Source organism: Mycteria americana, chromosome 3, assembly GCF_035582795.1.
Source record: "Mycteria americana isolate JAX WOST 10 ecotype Jacksonville Zoo and Gardens chromosome 3, USCA_MyAme_1.0, whole genome shotgun sequence".
Classification (NCBI taxonomy): domain Eukaryota; kingdom Metazoa; phylum Chordata; class Aves; order Ciconiiformes; family Ciconiidae; genus Mycteria; species Mycteria americana.
Window position 1 is genome coordinate 123,416,829 of NC_134367.1, and position 14,217 is coordinate 123,431,045.

Sequence of the window (14,217 nt, forward strand, 5' to 3'; positions counted from 1 at the left end):
CGGGCACCGCAGGAAGCGGGCGGCCGGGGCGGAAGCGGCCGTTGGGCCCCTTCCGGCGGCCGGCGGGAGGCACGTGGGCTCGCGCTCCAACCGTCGTCCCGCTCCTTCCGCGCGAGCCCCTCTAACGGCTTCCCCTCCCGTCGCCATGGAGACCGAGGCAGCGGCGGCGGCGGCGGGCGAGGGCGGCTTCACCAGCGTCTTGTCCAAGCGGAGCCGGCGGAAGCGGCGGGCGGCCGCGGGCGGGGAGGAGCCGCTGGCAGGGGCCGCCATGGACACGGCGGAGCCGCGGCCCAGCAAGAGGCCGGCCTTCCCGCCGGTGGCCGCCGAGGCTCTCGGGGTACGCGGGGCGCCGGGTGGGGAAATACCGGCCTGGCCGCCGTACCGGGAGGAACCGAGTGCCCGGGGCCTGCGGGGCCGGGGCTGCCGCTCCGGGGAAGCCGCGGGAGGGCCGAGCAGCCCTCTGGCCCCCGGAACGGTGCCCGGTTCCCGGCCTCCCCGTGCTTGACCACCCTCTCCCCCCCTCTAGGCTGGAAAAGGCGAAATGAGGAAGGTTCCCGTGCCGGCCAACAGGTACACTCCCCTGAAAGAGAACTGGATGAAAATATTCACGCCTATCGTGGAGCACCTGCAACTTCAAATCCGGTTTAATTTGAAGACAAGAAACGTTGAAATCAAGGTAAAGAGAGCTCCTTCTGCTTCCCTGGCTGATACCCGCCATGCCGTGCCTCTCCTCAGCGCTGTTCCTCCCCCCGGGTTAAGGACTGGGCAAGCGCTCTAAATTCCCTATAATGCTTGGAAAAATGGAAACGGCCTAGTTTCGCCTAACCAGGAAACCCTCACTGGGAATCAAAATAAAATCTGTCAATCATTGCTTAGAAACGAGTAGTTAATGTAAGTAAAACTCAAAAGTGTTAATCTCTTCTAGGAGGGGCTGGGGGGGGGTGGTGTCAGTTTTTATAGGAGAAAATTATGTACTCGAGAATTAAGGAAGAACCTTAGCCTCTGTGTTAGATATAATTTTGGAATGCAATGTTTTCCAGATATTTAAGGCCACTAAATACTTACATGACAATTTTGAGTTACCAGTGTCTTCTGAGGGGGCCACCAAATCTTGTAATGTCTTTTGTTTGCGGCAGAAGACAAGGGCCTGTAGTTTAATAGCTTGTGATTTCTCTTTAATGGATTGCACTGGAATAGCTGAGGGCATAGATACCAATATATAATTGTAAATCTGGTAGATGCTCATTCCTCGTTCTTATTCCCTCAGGAATATTCAGACTAGCTGGTTTTAATTGTATAGCCAAAGCTCATGCTATGCCTTTGACATACGAGTTACTGTATTAGCGATGTTGGTGTATGAGATTTTACAATGTAACGGTGAAAATATAGACACCAACAGTAATTTGGCTTCCTGACCTTGAAATCTTCCCACAGGCTTGATGGTAGCAACTAGAGGAAAAAAATTGTATCATTAGTGACGAGTCGGCCAGCTTGTTAGGAAAGGTGACAGATTTACACTTCCTAGAAATAACTGGAAGGAAAGTTGGGGTGGAGCAGGAATACTCTCGCAATTCCACTGAATAACTACACAGGTGAAAAACCTGGGATTTTCACCCTGCTTTTTGATACAGAATGATGTCTGGTTGACAAGCAGGTAGTTGTGTTCCTGATCCAGCTGACTGAATTTTGCCCATAGCTATCATGAGTATAAAACAATTGGCAACTCTGAAATGAGTTTCTATCATTTCTTTGACATGGTGTGGAAGCTATAAATGACATTTCAGAACACCTTTGATGTATTCCAGACGTTAACATAATTATCTTCCTTAATTACCGTTTCCTGCTTTTTTTTTCTTAAAGCTTCAAAGACCGCGCTTTTCTAAGGTGTCCCTGTTAGGAGCTGTAAACGCCGATGTGCACAGACTTTTCCACGGGTAGCAGAGGAATGCTTTAGCCTAGTTTTAGAACATGCGCTGAAGAAATGCCCCCTGGCAGCAAATCCTGTGGCCTCTGCTGGTGGGGCGGGGTGGGGAGCATAAAACTTAAAACACTCCAACACTTGCTGATGTGTGAGGTCGATTTTCTAATCACCTCCTAAAACATCTTTGGGATATTGTCCTTAGAATAACTTTCCCTCCTCAAGCTGTCTCCTGCCATCCTTCTCTTTTATTTTGCTGTTCTGTGTTGCAGTTTAGTTTGGGGGGGTTTGTTTTGGTTTTTTTTCATAAACAAGGTTCTTCTTGGCCACTGGTGCTGGGGATTTTCAGCAGTTTCTCTTTCCCCCCGCCTCCAAACACAGGCTCTGGTAGCTGGTGCATTCTTGTGGTTGAGCATCAACATTATAAGGAAGCACAAAGTTTATCACTTGGGTCTTTCAGTAAAACACAATACAGGAGCGTTACCTAAATGTGGCTTTTTAATGGTTAGCCTTCATCTCTTAGATTTTTCAAGTCCTGGTCCTATTTGTGTGGTCTTAATTTGCAAACGTAACTTCCTGTCTTGCAGACTTGCCAAGAGACAAAGGATCTCGGTGCTCTAACGAAAGCAGCTGATTTTGTGAAAGCATTTATACTTGGGTTTCAAGTAGAGGTGAGTCTCCCGACAGCTCGATTGTGAGATTGCTTGAATTTGCTTGCATGAAGTCTTTGGCCTCTCTGCAAATTACAGTAGGAGAGAAATATAAATCTTTACGGGGTTTTCTAGAAATAAATTTGTTTGAAATTGTGACTGGAGCGGAAGTCTTAATTTCTTAAGCTAATGCAGAATAAAAAGCTAATCTTCAAACAGCACATAATTAAAATTATGAAATGGAGGAAATATTTAACGGTATGTGCGAGGGAAGCAGGAAATTATATTCCATCTGGCTCTGAGGTGCTCTGCATACTTAGAGACTATTCATTTTGCTTTAGTCCCAGTCAATAACCATCAGTCTGTTCAAAACTCCATATTTACTAGGAGAAAACAAACCCACTTTTTGCAGCATCGTACAGGCTGCTCGTTGCCGCAGACTTGTACTGACTTCACTAGTATATAGGTGGGTCTGTGGTGAATGGGGGGTCTAAGCATTTGTAGGGTTCTCTACACAGAAATAACTGCTTGTATGGCTATTGAAAAAATAGCTGATCTCACTGGAGCTGACTATGGTTTGAGATGTTAAGTGGGGAAATACTACTGATGTCATCTGTTTGTATGCGTAAAGAAAACGTACAAGCTTGCAACTCTGGTGCGGTACTGTAACACTCATGCTGATAACAAATCTCTTATTGTAGGATGCTCTTGCTCTCATCAGGTTAGATGATCTTTTTCTAGAATCATTTGAAGTTACAGACGGTAAGTAGTTTCTGCCGCGGTATTCAAGTAGTCGCATGTACCACCTGCAAATACAGTTTTTGCGTTTTTTCTGCTACACTTGTGTCACTTGTCCCTAGGGATCAGGAAAACCCTCATGCCTATACATAGAATTATTGTCTTGGTACAGGCGGCTCGAAAGGGTTGTCATTTTTGTAAGATGTCCCAACAACACCCCCCAACCCTTCATCCTTAAAAAGCATGTCACTTTGTCAGGTTGATTGGATTTTTCTTGTCACGGTGTAAATGTTGTTTTAAACTTCAAGGTGACATGGAGTGTTTGGGGGAATACAACCACTAGACTTTTAACTGGGATGGGCTTTGTTCCTCCCACTATCCTGACAGCGAGGGGTGGGAAGTAGGCAGCAGAAACGTTTATTATTTCAAGTATTACTGGGACTCCTTGGAGCAGGCTCCAAGGAGAGCAGCATCTAAATGGGATCTGTTCCATTTCTGCTGGTGTTAATTGTGTGCACTCTGGCTCTGTTTCTTTCCTCAATCTTCCTTGCTCAGTAATGAAGAGAATGCCTTCCATTGCGGTTCTGTATGAGAATCTCTCTCCAGGGGTCACGTACTACTGGAGGCGATTTTCACTTCTAGTCATATCGGTGACTATAGATACATATATATATTTCACCTATAGCAAAGTTGCTTTCGTATTACTTAAAATGAGTTGCTTCCAGTAACCCGAACAAGGGAAGCATTACAGAAATACACCCCACCGCTGTTTTACTGACTGCGTTATTCTCGTTTCAGTCAAACCTTTGAAAGGAGATCATCTGTCAAGAGCAATAGGGAGAATAGCAGGGAAAGGCGGAAAAACAAAATTCACTATAGAAAACGTAACCAGGACACGAATCGTTCTGGCTGATGCGTAAGTATTGACTTCCTTCCTTCTAGGCAGAGCACAGTCCCTAAATTAATCCATGTCCTCTTCCAGGGACAAAGATAACTTGAATTTTTTTGAAACTGTTGTAGAGCAGTAGTAAGACAAATGATTTAAGTGGCATTTTTAATAATGCTGTTTGAGTACTTATTTGACCTTTTGAGAACAGAGTCACCAGCACACCTAGAATGGAGCGATTCTACGCGGCCTAAGAATTTCTTCTTCTGAATAATGAAAGTCAAACCCACCAACCCTGCAACAATGTTTTCCCCCCTAAAGCTGCTACAGTTAAATTTGCAAATGGTAAAACTATTTTCTAAAGGATTTGGAAGAGCACAGGTTCTATGTTGTAGGTTTTCTGATTTTTGAGTGTTTGGGTTTTTTTCATTACAGCTGTGGAAAAGGAACTAGTACACTCATCTGAAATTCCACGTTCATCTCTCACCTCCAACTTTGATGCTCTATTAACTGTGTAATCCCAGGGAGGTTTTTTCCCCCATTAACTAATGCTATTTTGACTGCTCTTTACAGGAAAATTCATATTTTGGGATCTTTTCAGAACATTAAAATGGCACGAACAGCAATTTGCAATCTAATTTTAGGTAAGTCCTGTTACCTAATCTTCTCCATTACATATAAATAGATCTTGCAGTCTGATAAACTGCTTTCTCTGGGTCATACTTTCTTCCCCGGTATGTCCACATCTGTATTTGAAGCAGGTAGCTTGCTGGGAGTTGTTGCCCTTAAAAGAAGGGTTTGGGGTGGTTTCTGGCTCCAAAACCCTCTCTCCATGGTGCAGAAGGAAGATTTTCTGCTTTTTGCTTTAGCTGCAGCATTCCTTGAGGAGCTATTTTGAATGCACTGTCTAGAAAGCCAAAGGCGGCAACCCATGCCCACAGCAGCAGCTTAACCCTGCGTTTGCAGTAACAGACTGCAAGCCTTGACCATCCTTCTCACCCATGGGCTTTTAACACAGACATGGGAGCAAAACGACGTACGTCACAGAAACGGGTATCTTGTTTGCCGACTGAATTTGTGCTTTCTTCTGCAGGAAGTCCTCCATCAAAAGTTTATGGCAACATTCGGGCAGTGGCCAGCAGAGCAGCAGAAAGATTCTGAGCTGCAGCGCAGCTGCGCCACCAAGGACTGGGGCTGGGAGTCGTGGTTTCTGTATGCGCGAGAGGCCTGGAGCTACACAAGCACTAGGTCTTCTGCTTGATTTGGAAGCCCAGAAGAAAACTGGGACTGTTTGTGCAGTCTAATTTCATTTAGACATGCTGTCTGATTTGAAAACATTTAATATTTCTGTATAGTCATTAAAAGTTATTTTAAATTGGTTGTGCCTATATCAGAAGTGTGGATACCTGATTTTACTTAAACAAAAACATGCTTCCATTAATGACTTTCTGAACATCAAAGTATTAAGAGTCTGCTGTGAGGACCTTGGAAAGCCTTTGAGTTTTAGCCTAAAGGAATCCGCTTAGTTAACAGTTCATGACCACCCATCATGGATCAGTATCTTCCTGAAAAAGGAAGCATCAACTGGAATGCAAAGTTCAATGGCAGGCTACCCAAGGAGGCTCTGCTGCTGATGGGACAATGTATCACCAAGAAGGACAAGAAGACAAAGAGGTAAATAGTGTATTTGAACTTAATCCTAGAATCTGCACCTATATAATTTTATTTTTTTTTATTCTCTCGCAAATCATCTGTAAGGGCAGCCTAGTGAAGCTAAGAGCCTCCAGGTTAAATACTTGCCAGTGTACCAGAGCACAAACAACTGTAAAGTGCTGTGTCTCCTGTGACACAGAGTAGGGGGAGAGATGACAGAGCCTGGCCACAGTCCCTACTTGACTTAAGAGTGGGCCCTTTTCTCCCGACCCTGTCAGCCAAACTTGTTACCAAGTCTCTTGCAAAATAATTCTGTTTAGGTTTGTGAAGGAAAGCAAAAACTGAAGTGAAATTATCAAAGACACTAGCAAATTGAGTAAGCATTTCTCTCAATGCCTGAGTTTCCAGTGCAGCACGTTGTAGGATGGAATGATTATTATTATAGCCAAATTCATTCAAGCCTTCAAGTCCTAAGAGATTTAAGACTTGCTGAGTTTCCTAATGTACAGCTCTCAGTCTGAGCTATAGAGGGGAGAGTGAGTCCATTTTGAGCAGCTCCAGGTACAACCGTGCACCTACCCGGTTAGCACATTTTCTGTTCATTGGCTGCTTACATCATTTATCTCAATTAGCTTGAAAGATAAGGGAGAGCGAGGACACACAAGAGTAATCTAGTCTTTATCCTAAAGCAGGTGCACACTGATACCGACCACAAGCAGAGGGCAGCAGCAGGAGGCCCAAACAACTGCAACATGAACAGCAACAGCAAACAGCTTCTGTAAAGAACATACCTGCCTACAGGGAGGGGTGTTTGCACCATCAGAGGTCTCAGACCTTTCCTTGACAAAGAAGTTACCTTTCATTCTCCACCTACATTAAGGTTAAGGCTCTTTTTGTTTGTTTTGGTTTTTAAACCACCTTCCACTTACCACAATCATTCTGCATTTAGTAGGATTTAAAATAAGGTATTTTATCCAATTTGGACACGTAGCAAAGAGAATCAGATGTGCCTTTAAGAAAAAAATACCTAAGTGGTCTTGAAACACTGAAGTGAAGCCTGGAAGTACTCAGGGGACTGTCTGCACCCTGTACAGTTTTTCAAGAAATCTTCATAATCAAAGAGGGGACAAAAACTATGAACAGCAAGTTTCCTTCTCTTTAGAGCAGGGCGCAGAGCTGCTTTAAGTTGAACAGGAAAGGTCTAGGTAAGTAGTGAGCACCCCAGCCAAGGTTCAAATATTTTATTTTGTATTCATATAGTATGAAGGTTCTTATAGTTCCCACAACGTATGATGTAGCATGCAGAGGAAAAACTAAACATTCAACATAAATCATTTTTCCCCACACAAACTAAAAAAAAAAAAAAAACACCTCATCCCTCCCCTTCCAATCCCCCTAAGGAAATAACATTAGCACTAATTTCTATAATGCCAGCCAAGATATGCACAAGCAAGTAAGAGAAATTGAAAGCATTTGCTAAAATGTTTGTAACAAATACTTATGTACAAAAAATTCACAAAAGACTAGTTCCCCCTTGAAGCAGAGCACATGGCAGTTGACACTGGAACAGATACAACCACTGGCTGGGATTATAAGCCACGTACTGATCCAGAGGAAGAAAAGTTACATGTAGTGGAGATTTTTGTTTTGAACATTAACATTTACCAAAGTTTGGCAACATTATCTTTTAAATTATGCAAATTATGTAAACAAGAGGAACATTTCAAATCGATCTACATGCAAAACTTCATGTCATGCAAGGACACCAAGCACCTGGATTTCTCTCTCACAGACAGAGCCCATGATGTGCAGCACTCAGTTGAAGGAACAGCTATGGCAGACAGGTGCTCGACTGAAGTGGGTTCAGACAACCTGCACTTTCCACTGCTGATTATAAAACCATTTTTTTAAAATAGAAAAACTACTATACAGGAAAGATGTACTGTCCTAAAAAATCTAGCAAATGTTTTTCTTCCAGCCAATAGTACCATTGCAGAAAAGGGAAGGGATGATATAAAGTTGTAAAACATGGCTCGCTACTTTTATATCACACAAATGTATCAAGTTACCATCCGTTACAAATTATGATATGGACAAATCTAGAAAAGAAAAAAATTCTCCAGGCAAAGGACTGGAGAACTGCAAGAGGTATAAATTTAGATAGTGTGAAGTTTTCCTCCTCTATGGCATAGGTTAACAAGATTTTCCCCCGTATGAATCCTATATACATATATATAATATAAAATATTACCAGTTATTTACGCTACCTGTAGTATTCTTTAAATGGAGAGGGGAAACTATCATGGTTGAAACAGAATTTAAATGGCAAGAACATTTTTATAATCTAAGTACTGTATAAAATAAGTAGATGGGAATCCTGCACAGTTGTCGATCCTAATTTCATTAAGCTAAGCACAAGAGAAAATCATGAACGCATCTAACACCTTGAGCAGCCGTATCTAAAACAAATCCAGAGCAGCAGATTTGCCTTAACTTCAGAACAGCTGTAACTGCTCCGCATTCCTAGGTGACAAAATCTAGCGGCCATCAAAGCATTCTGCAGTTACTACATGCACATGAAGGCTAGTTCTTGGCAGTAGCATTAAACTATATTCTCATATTAAGTAGAACTGTACTAAGTTATTTAGCAAAGAGACACAGTCCCTGGTAATATATTAACAGGTATAAATAAACTTAGTCTCCTGTGTTACAAAAAATGTAATTAAGGTGAATTAATAGGAAGCAATGCTTTGTCAGCCAGTCAATATATAGAAACATCTGAACAGTCACAGGAAAAGAGTTGACCTAACACCCAGTTAAAATTTTACATTCTTCTACTATATATATAAAACTGTGTGAAATAAAAGTAAGGATGTATATCCATATATTGAACTGTTAATATTCTGCTTGGCACTTTGTAATCTAGTTTTGTTTCTGAATCAAGTATATTAAATTAAAGCCCATCTAGCTACTACATATAGAAAGCTACATATATATCTATATATAAATACACACACACATATATATATATAGATAGATATTTCCTTGTTATAAAAGATGAAGAAAAATAAATTAAAAAGCCAACCCCTTCCCTTTCTCCACCACACTGATATGCTCTTTCCATCTTTGCTGTCCTTCAGACTTTAAAGTGCTACACTGAGTTATTGAGAGAATAAAAGTTCAATAACACTTAGTTGGCTTCATGAGGCTCATGTTGGAAAATGTGGCTTCACAGAGAAAAATACTTCCATTTAAATACACAGAGAGCATTGCTGGACGTCTTGAGCAGATCTTCAGAGATGGAGAAGAAAGCAAAAGTGTTGGGTGGTGCCCTACAGAGTCACACGTCTACGACCATCTTTTTGTGGATATCTAGGCCTCCTACAACCTGGGAGAAAAATAAGTGTTCATAAATAGATGATAATTGAAAGTTAGCAAGGTACAAAGAACACACTTTATTCAGAAGACGCATGCAGGTCAACTATAATTACAGTACTTCCCTAGCCTCTCCAAACTGATTTACATTTCACAAATACTGTGGTGATACATGAATGAATTATCTATGAGCCAAGGTAATTATATTAGCACAATTTACACACTCACTGGCCTGAAAAAGTGTAAGTTACACCATTTTGGCTTTCCTCCCCCATCTCATATTCTGCCCTTGTATTCTGCATGTTAAATGAAATGCTAGCTTTACTTCTAAAACGCCCTGTAAAACCATGCATCTTTACATGAGAAGCAAAGAGCCTTAGGAAAGGCAGCAGATTTCTGACAAAACTGCATGCACCCAAAAAACAATTACCTGTGTTCAAAGGTGTACAATTCACGCACAGAGAAAGGAAAGGTGCGATATCAGAGGAACTTTTTATAATGCGGAAACAAAATTCAAAGGCCAAACAGTATGGCCAGATGCCACAAATGCAAAAGTATTTTTGTAGATAGATGGCACAAAATTCAAAGAAGGTAAAATGCAAGAACGAGAGGATAAAAGATTGTAGGAATGAAAGCTGTCTTGTCAGGAGGCCAACAAAAACTGAAGAAATTAAAAGAAAGGTAAAGGAAAATCAAATTGTAGTGCAAGACACGAAGTCTGGGCAGAAGTCCATGGACAAAAGAAAGGGCAACATCATATTCTATGGATGGCTAGAAGACAACAGCCCAGCGCAAGAAATAAACAGATATTTCACTAATCTAGGTGTTTGCAGGCTGCAACTCATTCTGAGTTCTTTGCAGATGACCATGCGTTTTCACGTGATGCCACGAAAATAACTAAACTCTACAAAAAAAAAAACGCAGACAAAAAAACCTTTTTGCTTTAATAGTTTGTGGGAGGGCAGATTTTTTTCCTTTTTTTTAGAACTTGCATTGATCATGAGCATGAACAAGTTATCTTTGAACTGAAGTTGCAAATTCAAAGAGTAGGAAACAAAAGCAATGCTTGAGTACCTATGGACTCAAACTGTGCTACCCAGGTGTATGTTCATTAAGACACCATTTAAAATTAATGTGTAAACACTCATTATTACAATTTTCAAATGTTCAAGTTTAAAAAAAAAAGTAAATGACACATTGAAAGAGAGAAGGAATTTAAAACTTGCTGTCAACTAATTGAACAAATATACGACATGGGTGAAAATCAGCCATTTCAAGTCTCAAGCGCTACATTCAAGCATTCTGCTCAGTAATACCAAAGAGTTTTTAAAATGCGCCTTTCAACTGTTGGTGCCTTTTCAAGAGCAGCACTAGAGGGGTTACCATCCCTGTAACTGACACAAATCCGGCTACCCTGGCCTTTGTAAAATCCCCCTGTTCTGCAGATGGTGATAATCTCCCCAGGCTCTCTCCACACCCTGCAAAGATAAACCTTTCTAAAGGGTGATCTGGAGCAGACACGTAGTTTAGAGATTGGGAGATTAACCTAAAGTTCACCTCTGTGGAATACACCTCTCCCCTCCTCATACCACCCCTGATAGTGACACTTTTTGAAAGAGAGGTCTGCTATGACCTACTGTGGTCTTACAGCTTTCAGACGGTTTGGAAGCATTTCTCCCCCCTCTCCTTCCCCCCCCCAGCAGACTGGACGTGCCTACCCACCATGCTTTGGGGTTGGTTTTTTTTTTGCCCCCCCCCCCCCCCCCCGTGTATTCTATTAAGCAGCTAGAGACATTCAAGACAACTCAAAATGCTGTTTCTTTTTTAATCAAATTTAACACCATTGAAAACAAGGAAAACCAGCCTGCTACGATGAGCCAGTCACAACTCATCTTTAAAGCTGCTATTTCCTATCAGAATAGAGACTGGAATCCAATATACGTCTTCATGTCAGGCTAGCATTTTTTGTCTATATACAAAAATAATTAGGACTGGTCTTGTGTTTAGTATGTCACAAAATGACATAGAAATTACTTTGTAAAAGTTGCTGTGCTCTGAACTAAGCAATCTTCTTCAGGCACGCTAGATTCAATGGGGAAGTCTGCATCCTGAAGGAACTTGCTCATGACTTGCTCCTATGTCATAAAACATGTTGCTCTACTGGAAGCCATAAGACAAAAATACCATCTGTAATAAAGCTGCGTCAAAGGGTGGCTGTTGCCAGGTCAGAAGAAACACTCTGCTTTTATAATCTTATCCTTTATACTGTTTACCATTTTTCCTCCTTTTTAATTGCAAATTATCAAAGTTTTCTTTAGAGGTTACTTACAGCACAGAATTCTTCAAAGGATATTCTTCCATCACCATCCTTATCTGCATTAATTATGGTTTTATCTACAATTTGCTGTAACTGAGTGTCTTTGAGATTGTTCCCAACCATCATCTTCAGCACCTGGAAGAGCTCTCCATTTGAGATATAACCATCTTTGTCCATATCGTAAATGCGAAAAGCAACTGCAGAAGTAAAATATATGTATGTAAAACTTTCAGTAACAAATGTGGTTGGAAAAGAGCAATATACATTCATGTGCTTCGCATTAACAATCCTGCACAAACTGAGAAAAATACTGCATTTTAAGTGAGGTTTCTAACAGCCTTTCAGTTTCATTTTGAAAACCACGAAACATCAGAAACAATACAATGAATGGTGTAAATACTTTTAAATACTATCAAATTTTAAAAGAAAAAACTCACTTTAGAAATGTCAATCGAGTTTGGTTTAGCACCAGCAGTAAAAGAACTCTATAAACACTGAACTGGAAAATCTTCACCACCACAAATAAAGCACCCAGGTAGCAGCTCATTTGCAAGCAGAAAAAATGACAACCTTCCAGGGAACTGATGAATCAAAGTCCCACCTGCTTGCTTTGCTGCAAACAATTTGGCATTAAGACTGAATTTATTTTTAAACACTTCAGTACAGCAGATTTCTTTCCTAAACCTATATTATGTCTTAGTTATTGAAAGCTAAATCCGTGACTGAACCTATCCCTTCCCCACTCCAAAAGCTTGGGCCATGTTGTGTTCCCGAGATGGCAGCTCTCAAACAAGAGCTTAGTGCTGTTCTACTGTAGTAGCAAAAAATTTAATGTTATTCTTACGCTCCCCATAAAGCAATGCACATTGCTACACAGTTTTGTGAAATAAGTATCCTTAAACGATTTTTTTTTTTCTTTTTAAATGGGAAGCAACTAAAGATATTCAGAAGGCAACCTCCTCAAACGTTCTCCACAGAAAAGAGTGCTGGCAAATTCGTCACACAAATGACAATGTGTGCAATCTACCTTCATGATTTCCCGCTTTTTAAAAGAATCTGGATTTGCTGGTTTCTCAATGTTAACTAACAAAAGTATATTTTTGAGGATCAAAAAATTTTTGTTAAGGAAAATAAAAATACTTACACCTCAGCTTCTGTTCCTTATCTCCTTTGACACTGAACTGGGAGACTCCTTCTATAAATTCTAAAGAATACAAGAAAAACATTTACAAAAAAAATTTTTTTTCTAATAAACCAAGGAAATCAACATCCAGAAGTTTCTAGAAATTGTAAAAAGACTCTAAACTACCCTAAAATCTTTAAAATATTGCCTACCTTGTGACATCTAAGTGTCCACATACTTTGATACTTTAATGTTCTTTAGTGGGAAGTACTTCGAATCCAATATTGCACTCACTGAACAGACTTGTTCACACGAGTATTTAAGTGACTTTGAACTAGACTTTCACCTGAATCTGATATAAAACTCCATTGAGATTTCTACTAAATCTACTCCAGTGGGGATTCTCATTGTAGAGCTCTTCAAGATTGGTTTCTCAACGTAATGCAAGAATTACATGAAAGTGAAAACTGCTCTAGAAAAAAAAAAACTAAAGAAAAATATTTTTATATAAGAAACAGGGTAAAAAGAAAACTTACACTGTTTAACAATGAAGTCATTATCCCAGGAGCAAACTCTCAAGTTGCCAAAAAAAACCCAGAAACCCTGGGATGTGATATGTCTGGATGAGATCCTGTAACTAGACTTCCTAGAACTTTGGGTGGTAAAAATGACAACAGTGCAAAACTGCAAGCTAAACTATGGTATAGAAAGAATAGAGAGGTATAGCAATATAGCATTAGATTGAAAGGCCTACTACAGTTTCAACAAGTTTTGTGAAATTAAGTCAACAATTCCTATGTTATTTATCAACAAAATGCCTGACTGATAACTTGAGTTTTACTATTATGCTTATGAAAGATTAATCTAAATTTTGGGTCTTTCAACAAAAGAATGCAAGTTTCCTCACACTAGGAATTTTTCTTTTCATAGAATGATCTGGGTTGGAAGGGACCTCAAAGATCATCTAGTCCAACCCCCCCTGCCATGGGCAGGGACACCTGCCACTAGACCAGGTTGCTCAAAGCCCCATCCAACCTGGCCTTGAACACATCCAATGATGGGGCATCCACAACTTCTTGGGCAACCTGTTCCAGTGTCTCACCACCCCCAGAGTAAAAAATTTCTTGTATCGTATCTATATCTACCCTCTTTCAGTTTAAAAATCTTTCGTTTGAGCTTCCCTCCAAGACAGAAATAAAGAAATTAAATGAGTCAAACTTGGCCAGATGACAACAACAGAATTCATTGCCACTTACTGCAGCAGCATCATTTTACCATGGAAAATTGATTTTGACAACTTCCTGTTCCCACCCAAGAGGAACAGCTCTTGATAATTATATTAATCACAGCTTAATGTCACATACAATATAGCATCATCTTTCATCACTGCCTATTTTTCACAAGGGGATTTTGAACAATTACATACAATTACTGCTTTGGAAACTGATACCAAGAAAAAGTCTCAAAAACTCAACATTCCAGTTATGCTGTAGTCCTCCCTATAGAAATTTAAGGGGTTTTATAAAGGTTAGCAGCTTTTGTATGTTAACATTTTAT

At 40.6% G+C, this 14,217-nt stretch overlaps 2 protein-coding genes across 4 annotated transcripts in view; one reads left to right on the forward strand and one right to left on the reverse strand.

The window, feature by feature from the left end:
- The first annotated feature begins 14 nt into the window (after positions 1–14).
- PNO1 (partner of NOB1 homolog) lies at positions 15–5,580 on the forward strand. Its single transcript, XM_075496866.1, has 7 exons — positions 15–337; positions 527–676; positions 2,506–2,589; positions 3,270–3,330; positions 4,105–4,222; positions 4,766–4,836; positions 5,286–5,580. The coding sequence occupies exons 1-7, from the start codon at positions 146–148 to the stop codon at positions 5,351–5,353; spliced, it is 744 nt and encodes a 247-aa protein (XP_075352981.1). The 5' UTR covers positions 15–145; the 3' UTR covers positions 5,354–5,580.
- A 1,491-nt stretch (positions 5,581–7,071) lies between these two features.
- PPP3R1 (protein phosphatase 3 regulatory subunit B, alpha) overlaps positions 7,072–14,217 on the reverse strand; it is a 40,847-nt gene continuing 33,701 nt past the window's right edge. For all 3 annotated transcript variants that reach the window (XM_075496868.1, XM_075496867.1, XM_075496869.1), the window contains 3 exons: positions 12,682–12,741; positions 11,550–11,734; positions 7,072–9,233 (listed from right to left, as the gene is read on the reverse strand). In XM_075496868.1, coding sequence (XP_075352983.1) covers positions 9,186–9,233; positions 11,550–11,734; positions 12,682–12,741 — 293 coding nt within the window. In that variant the 3' untranslated portion in view covers positions 7,072–9,185. The remainder of the gene's footprint in view (positions 9,234–11,549; positions 11,735–12,681; positions 12,742–14,217) is intronic.